The sequence below is a fragment of the Papaver somniferum genome, chromosome 5 (genome assembly GCF_003573695.1).
Source record: "Papaver somniferum cultivar HN1 chromosome 5, ASM357369v1, whole genome shotgun sequence".
In the NCBI taxonomy this organism is placed as follows: domain Eukaryota; kingdom Viridiplantae; phylum Streptophyta; class Magnoliopsida; order Ranunculales; family Papaveraceae; genus Papaver; species Papaver somniferum.
This window is the reverse complement of record NC_039362.1, coordinates 54,757,894-54,766,945: the sequence shown is the minus strand read 5'-3', so window position 1 is coordinate 54,766,945 and position 9,052 is coordinate 54,757,894. Positions and strand designations below refer to the sequence as shown.

The following is a 9,052-nucleotide window of genomic DNA, read 5'->3' as shown; positions in this document are numbered from 1 at the left end:
CACATCTTTAGAAGTTTCAAAAGTTGAATAATACTCATATAAATCATCAGATAATGCGTTAAGAATGTAGTTTTTGCAATCAAAGTCATCATCGACCCATTTGTCAATGGCCTTCTGTTTCTCCTCAGGAGTTTGAGAAACAACGTCTTTGGTACCACCGGTAGGAGGTGGATCAGTAGCAGCAACACCATCATCAGCATCAGTAGCAACATCAGCAGTCTTATCAGCAGCAGGTTCCAGGGTTCCAGGATGAACACTCGACACAATCATATGCAGCTTCATGAGTTTGAGATAAAAGAACATCTTCAGCTTCCATCTTCTGAAATGCAGCCCTTCAAATTTGAGTGGCTTATTGGTATCATCAACGCGCTTCCTTTCAACCTCCATAGCAAAACCAAACACCTTAAAATTGTTAGAAACAAAATAGAAAATTCACAAAAATAAATCTCAAACAGCTAAGTCGCGGACTAGGTCGCTATCTTTAAGGTGTTTCGCGACTCTGCCTCTTGATTGTGCTAGCAATCAAAACTTGTCGAAAACCCTATGGGATAAAACAGCTTATACTCTCATGTTCGATTTCTCTGCACTATGAGAAATTGAACCAACAACTACTCTTTCTTCACTTGCTCAGAACTCAAAAAATAGATGAAAAACAATATGTCTCATCTTCTCCAGAAACTGTTCTTTTATATCTCAAAAAGAAATCAGTACGGTTTTTAATGAAAATAAATTTCGTAATTAGTGCTCACTGAAAATCCTCCATAACAGTCATAAAACGGTAACAATATAATTACCAAAAATTAATATAGTTAATTAGAGAATATTAAGTAGAAAACCGTTTTGGAAATCAAGAGTTAAAACCTGCAAAAAATCAGTTTCTGAATCACCAGACACCCAAGGCCCCGCTCTCCCGGATTTTATTAAGTAATATAGATATATATATATAATATACCTAGTCAAATGTGTGGGGTGAGACTTGAACCAAATTCTATAGTATGGGAGCCCAAAATAATACCACCACACTATGTCTCTAAGTTTGGTACAATATTACAAAACTATGTTTTTAAATATATATCCCAACAATCCCCCATTTATATTTCAAAACATTGAGCAAGTGATATACAGTTGTGCATAAGCAAAGGTGCCTTTCAACTTGAACCTCTACATAGTGTTAAACTTTCTAAGTATCAGGTAACTAGAATGACTCGCGTCTTGAACTCTAACTAATACTAGATTATTCAACACACACAACTATATCTAGAGTAAAGTCCTTAAGTTCGCACATTAAGGCTATGTGCTTATCCCTTTTTTTTAACGAACGGTCTAGAGAAGTGCCCAAGTTCTCATAGAAGGCGGCCACACCTTCACATCCGTATAGGTGAGTCTATCAAGAATACTCCTGTGTATCCCACTCTAACTTAAGAGATATAGACATCATTAAGAGTTTAAACACTCAGCCTGTTTCCCACTTCAGGATATCATGCTATGGGAATGCATGACTCTATCATATCATTTTTAACTTCGTCTAGTCCCTTTGAACCTATTTCTAGGTTGGGTATCCATTACAAATGACTCAACTTCTCACGGGCAAAAGTCCCATACTTTTAGAGATATTCCATACCTTTTCTCTTGCTAATCCTTTCGTTAATGTATCAGCTATATTTCCTTCAGACCTTACATGATCTACTCTAACAACACCAGTTGTGAGAAATTCTCTAACTGTGTCGTGCTTTCGACGTATTTGTCCATTATTATTGTTATTATAACAATTCTCTACTACTCCGATAGTCGCGGTACTATCGCAGTGGATCAAAGTAGCTGGTATCGGTTTTTCCCGTACTGGAATGTCTGATAACAGACTCTTCAGCCATCCTGCCTCTTCACTAGCTGCTGCTAATGCCATCAATTCAGCCTCCATCGTAGATTGGGCTATAATTGTCTGTTTCTTTGATCTCCAAGATACAGCGCCCCCAACAATAGTAAAAACATATCCACTGGTGGCCTTGGAATCATCTGAAAGAGTGTTCCAGTTAGCATCGCTAAATCCTTCAAGGACTGCGGGATACTTCTGATAGTGTAATCCTAGGTTTGTGGTTCTTTTCAGATACATCATAACCCTCTCAATAGCATCCCAGTGTTCCAAACTAGGATTACTGGTAAACCTGCACAAAACTCACACTGTATACGCAATGTCTGGTCTAGTACAATCAGTTGCATAACGCAGACTTCCATTTATACTAGCATATTCAGATTGTCTAACACTTTCTCCAGTATTCTTAAACAATTTCACATTAGGACCAAAAGGAGTACAAACAGGTTTACAATCAAAATATTCATACTTCCTCAGAATTTTTTCGATGTAGTGAGATTGATCTAAAGAAATACCACTATCGGTTCTAGTTATTTTGATTCCCAAGATTACACTAGCTTCACCCAAATCTTTCATGTCAAAATTCGAACTAAGCATGCTTTTAGTTTCATTAACAACAGATAAATTGGAACCAAATATCAGCAAATCATCCACGTACAAGCAAACAATCACACACACATCATTCTCAGATTTATAGTAGATGCATTTGTCACCCTCATTTATTCTGAAGTTATTTGAAATCATTAAATTATCAAATTTCTCATGCCATTGTTTAGGAGCTTGTTTCAAACCATAAAGAGATTTTTCTAGCTTACATACTTTGTGTTCTTGTCCAGGAATTACGAAACCTTCAGGTTGATCCATGTAAATTTCATCTTCTAGTTCACCATTCAAAAAAGCAGTTTTAACATCCATTTGGTGAATAACAAGATTATGAGCAGCAGAAACAACAATCAACACGAATAGATGTTAATCTAGTAACAGGAGAATAAGTATCAAAAAAGTCTATGCTCTTTCGTTGCCTAAATCCTTTAGCAACCAGTCTAGCCTTGTGCTTATCTACTGTTCCATCAGGTTTGAGTTTCCTTTTCAAAACCCATTTACAACTTATAGGCTTACAACCAGGAGGTAAATCTACTATATGCCAAGTTCCATTAGACATGTGAGAATCCCATTCATTATCTACAGCTTCTTGCCAGAAACTAGACTCTGCAGAACTAAACGCCTCTTGTAAATTAGAAGGTTCTTCCTCTATAGCGTAAAATTCAAAGTCGGTATTTTTATCTTTTGTCTCAGTCCTAGCTCTTTTACTGCATCTAGGTTCAAATTCAGTGATCCTAGTTTCTTCACTTCCAGGTTCTTCTAATCTTGGTTCAGAATCAGAACTAGGTAAAGTACTTGGTATTGAACCCCCACTATTTCTAGATTTAAAAGGAAATCTCTCTTCAAATAAATCAACATCAATAGATTCAATAATAACCTTATTATTAATATCAAAGAACCTATAAGCTTTACTGTTTTGAGCATGACCAATAAAAACACATTCATAAGCTCTACTTTCTAACTTATGTCTTTTAGGATCAGGTTTTCTAACAAAAGCTAAACAACCCCAAACTCTAAAATAAGACACATTAGGTTTTCTACCTCTCCAGATTTCATAAGGAGATATTTTGGTTTTATTATTGGGAATGCGATTCAAAACATGGCAAACAGTAAACAAACATTCACCCCACCAATGAGAAGCAGCACCAGAACTAAGCAAACAAGCAACAATCAATTCAGTAAGAGTACGATTCTTTCTTTCAGCCTTCCCATTCATTTGAGGATTATATGGAGCAGTTCTTTCATGTATTATGCCATTATTTTGATAAATTTCAGTAAAGGGAGCAGAAACAGTGCCTCTATCACTATGAAACCTCTTAATTTTTCTACCAAATTGATTTTCAATTTCAGCAATAAAGATCTTAAACTTTTCAATAGCTTCATTTTTATGGCTCAACAAATAAACATAAGTATAATTAGAACAGTCATCAATGAACGTCATGATATACCTTTTTCCATTTCTAGTTAGGATACCTTCATATTCACACAAATCAGAATGTATTAAGTCTAGTGGTTTGGATTCTCTTACAACAGATTTATGTGAAGTTTTGGTTATTTTTGCTTGACTGCAGTATTCACATTTTTCAAATTCATTTTCAGAAAATTCAGGGAGGACAGCTAACTTGCTCATGTTATTTACTAACTTTTTACCCACATGACAAAGCCTACCATGCCAAACATTAAAATTGCAAACTATATAAGCAGAAGATTCAATTTTATTCATAGCATCAACATTAAGCTTAAACATTCCATCAGTAGCATAACCTTTTCCTATAAAACTCTTATTCTTAGTTATAGTGTAAATATCAGACCCAATAATTTGATACAACCCAGCCTTGTTGAGAAGATAGCCGGAAACAAGGTTCTTTCTCAATTCTGGAGTGTGAAGGACATCTTTCAGCATGAGTGTCTTCCCAGAAGTAAACTTCAACTCTACCGTACCAGAACCTTTCACCATAGTGCTGTGAGAGTCTCCCAACAACACTTTCTTATCCTTGGTTTCAGCATAAGTCTTAAACATGGACCTATCAAAACAACAATGACGCGAAGCACCACAGTTTATCCACCACCCATCAGATCCACCAACCATGTAGAAATCTGGATCAGAGACCATGGAAATTATAACGTCACCCACAACATTAGCTTGTGCGTTATTGTTTTCCTTGTTAAACCTGCAATTCCTAGCCATGTGGTTTGGTTTATTACAGGTATAACAAAGAAACTCAGAATAGGAATTCTGTCCATTTCTTGATGGGTGTTGGTTCTTGTTTTGATTAGGCCTTCCTCCTTTCTTTTGGTTCGGGTTAGGTTCCAGGTCCTTCTTCTTAGGTTTCAAACCAGGATGAGTCTTATTGTTAGAAACAATGAGAATCTCTTCCTTCTTATCTTGTTTCCGAGCTTCTTCCTCAACCCTGAGCTTAACAATCAAACTTTAAAGAGAAAATTCTTTAATCTTGTGACGCAAAGTATTACGAAAATCTTTCCAGCTAGGTGGTAACTTGTCAATCATTATAGAAACTTGAAATTGTTCATCAGTTTTCATACCTTCGGTCATAATTTCGTGGTAAATTTTTTGAAGTTCATGAGCCTGTGCAACAAGTGACCTATCATCCACCATTTGGTATCTCAAATACCGGCTCACATCATACTTCTTTGAGCCATCTTCCTCGGTGTCATATTTTTTCTGTAATGCATCCCACACATCTTTAGCAGTTTCAAAAGTTGAATAGTACTCATATAAATCATCAAATAATGCGTTAAGAATGTAGTTTTTGCAATCAAAGTCATCATCGACCCATTTGTCAATGGCCTTCTGTTTCTCCTCAGGAGTTTGAGAAACAACGTCTTTGGCACCACCGGTAGGAGGTGGATCACTAGCAGCAGCACCATCATCAGCAGTCTTATCAGCAGCAGGTTCCAGGGTTCCAGGATGAACACTCGATACAATCATATGCAGCTTCATGTGTTTGAGATAAAAGAACATCTTCAACTTCCATCTTCTGAAATGCAACCCTTCAAATTTGAATGGCTTGTTGGTATCATCAACGTGCTTCTTTTCAACCTCGACAGCAAAACCAAACACCTTAAAATTGTTAGAAACAATATAGAAAATTCACAAAAATAAATCTCAAACAGTTGAGTCGCGGACTAGGTCGCTATCTTTAAGGTGTTTCGCGACTCTGCCTCTTGATTGTGCTAGCAGTCAAAACTTGTCAAAAACCCTATGGATAAAACAGCTGATACTCTCTTGTTCGATTTCTCTGCACTATGAGAAATCGAATCAACAACTACTCTTTCTTCACTTGCTCATAACTCAAAAAATAGATGAAAACAAATGTCTCATCTTCTCCAGAAACTCTTCTTTTATATCTCAAAAAGAAATCAATACGGCTTTTAATGAAAATAAATTTCGTAATTAGTGCTCACTGAAAATCCTCCATAACAATCATAAAACGGTAACAATATAATTACCAAAAATTAATAGAGTTAATTAGAGAATATTAAGTAGAAAACCGTTTTGGAAATCATGAGTTAAAACCTGCAAAAAATCAGTTTCTGAATCACCATACCTCCCAAGACCCCAAGGCCCCGCTCTCCCGGATTTTATTAAGTAATATAGATATAGTGGAAATTTCTGAGGAACCCACTTTTGAATCCTCTCTCTTCTAGAAACCCATCATTAAAATGGCTTATATATGTATCCCAAAAGAGAAGATCAACGGTTAAGACTAATAGTCTTAAATTGAATTTATATTTTCATATTTTTAATGGGACCAAATTGACCTTTATCCAACCCGTATTATCAAAAAGAAAAGAAGAAAAATCCATATAGAATCGGTAGATTGGTCAATGACGCTATTATCGGGACGTTATTTTTGGGGCGTTTTTTCTGGACGTAACTTTTTCTCCTTATATTTCTCTATTCTTAAACTTTTAAGATCGCTCATTAATTTAGGTCAATTTGTTACCATTATTGTATGTCCATCCTAGTTAATCTTTTCTCTCTCTTTTCTCCTCTCATCACTGTAAATACAGTAATGTGTATCGGATCATCGTTAATAAGTTGTCTGCCGCAAGTACAATTTTTATCGATAATAAAGGGTTTGGGTTTGATCACAAGAGAAAAGAGAAAGTTGTATTTAACGAATATTTGTTGCCTCGAGTCAGATCCTTTGTCAACAATGTAAATCTTGTCTAGATATTTTGGTTAATTAGTGGTTTCTAGGTTCTTTTCTCCTTTTATGTATGTGGTGGGAATACCGGAGTTTGTGGTAATTTATGAGAGAACGACCCTATAACAACTTATTGGTCAGTGGGTGTACGAGATCTCTTTAGTCTAATGGTGTTCTCGGACTTCTTGTCAACATCCTAACGAATGAGACACATTTGATCCAAGATTTAACAAAGATTCTCCACTGATTTTTTCATTATCATTATTTCTGGTCCACAATGAAGAATTCCTTACAAAGTATTCAAGTGTTTGCTCCATGTAGCGCCATATGATCTCTATTTTTGTTTTTTAATTTACCTTGACAGAGAGCTGGTGATAATTTTAATTTTCACAAAATATTGCTGATCCAACCAGTGAAAATTGTGATTATCAATAAATTAGAGAAGTGTTCTCTTTGTGATTTCTGAAAATACAATACAACTAAATTTAACAAGGGGAAATTTTTGTTATCACCAAATTGCGATAAATAAACTTTTCAGTAAGATGTGAAAATTGCAATTGTTAGTAATTGTGAAAACTGAAATTATCACAGTTACGGAAAATTGAGATTTTCGTTTGAGTTTTATTGAAAAAATCGATTTTTCAAAACTGCAATTGTTAGTAACGGTGAAAACTGAAAGTCATAAGTGGGGATAACTGCGATTTTCACATGGGTGGGAAAGAAAGAGGATAAGAAAAATAAATTAGGAAACGGGATATTTTAGGGAGATAACCGAAGAATAATTAATAAAATGAAAATTTGCTAAGTATTTGGGATTTTCCTAAATTCTTGGTTTTTGACTTTTTCACGGTAGACTAAAATTGGATAATTACTAATATAAAAATAAGATAATTATTATAGTAAAAGGTTATTATAGTAAAATTGGTAGTTCTAAAGCTAATTTTGGGTTTCTAATATAAGGTATCTTAATGGTGGGCTCCTAACATAAAAAAATTCCAAAATTGGGCTACGCATATTTTCCCCCTATAGATATATATAATATACCTAGTCAAATGTGTGGGGTGAGACTTGGACCCAAGTCTATAGTGTGGGAGCCCAAAATAATACCACCACACTATGTCTGTAAGTTTGGTACAATATTACAAACCTATGTTTTTAAATATATATCCCAACATAAACCGTCGCCAAAATCTCCTCCTACTAAATCACTGTTGATAATATTATTATTCTGTTGTTGTAAATTCTCATCATCAATTCCAAAATCCTGATAATTTGGGAATTGATCATCATCAAAACTCCAGATTTGATCTAATCCCTCACTGATAGTAGTACTGTTACCGAAATTCGATTCAACATCTTCTTCAGTACTGGCAGTAGATGTAGAAGACGATGAGAAATTACACGGTGGAAGACCTAATTCATCATCAGAAGCTTCCAATAAAAAACCTAAATCAGGTTGTTCATCAACATCACCACCTACTACAAAATTATTCATATCTTCCGGAGGAGGAAGAGAAATTTCCTCTTCAAAACTCTTCATGACAGAATCAAGATCCTGAGTAATAGACTTGTCAGATTCGTCATCGTCAAGGATGAGAAGGTTTTCTCTGATTCGTTTCGTCTCCAGGGACGACTCCAATAATTCAAACGAGTCGTCTTTGTTTCTCTTGTTGTTGGAATTTTTGGTTGTTGATTCCATTGAAGGATGGAAAGAAAGATTCAGAAGAAGGTATGGAGTTTACAGAGAGGAAGGGGAAGAACGAGAAGGGTGTGTGTATGGATATGGAGGAAGAACGAGAATGAGAAATGAAGGGTATTTAAATAGGAAAGATTAATTGGGGCCCTGGAAAATAATTGGGGGCCTCACCAAATTTATATCCACACCAGAAAAGTTAGGGGGCTTCCAAAATGATGGTGAAAATACCATTTTACCCTTCTCTAAAAACTAACCCTAAAATCCTATTAACACTTAAGATAGGCCCCCAATTTTCATTCCAACCCAAAACTCTTCTTCTTCTCCTCCCCTCCCTCTCCCTATCGTCCCCATTTTCTCCATTAACGACTGTGGGGAAACTTTTTTCATCCGATTTATAATTGCAGTTTCAGAAAAAAGGTCGTTAACATCGAAGTTTTGTTGCTTAACGATTTTTGATCTGCATGTGGAATTTATGAAAAATCGTTAACCATTAGGGTAGAGGTGAAAACGACCCTACCAATTTATGAGTCGTTGGTTAAGAAGTTTTTTTCTTAACGACTCTGTGTTTATGTCAAACCATCTCTCTGTTTGAAAAAATGAAAGGGTCGTCAATTAATTAATAATGTGCTAACGATCCTATGTTGACGTCCAATTTATGAAATTAACGACTCAGTACCCTTCATATACAACTTCTTTGTCAACAAAAGTGTA

General features: G+C 35.5%; 1 protein-coding gene across 1 annotated transcript; it reads right to left on the bottom strand.

The window, feature by feature from the left end:
- Nucleotides 1-7,792: 7,792 nt before the first annotated feature.
- LOC113279059 lies at nt 7,793-8,344 on the bottom strand. The gene has a single exon (XM_026527772.1). The coding sequence runs from the start codon at nt 8,342-8,344 to the stop codon at nt 7,793-7,795; it is 552 nt and encodes a 183-aa protein (XP_026383557.1).
- Nucleotides 8,345-9,052: the final 708 nt, after the last annotated feature.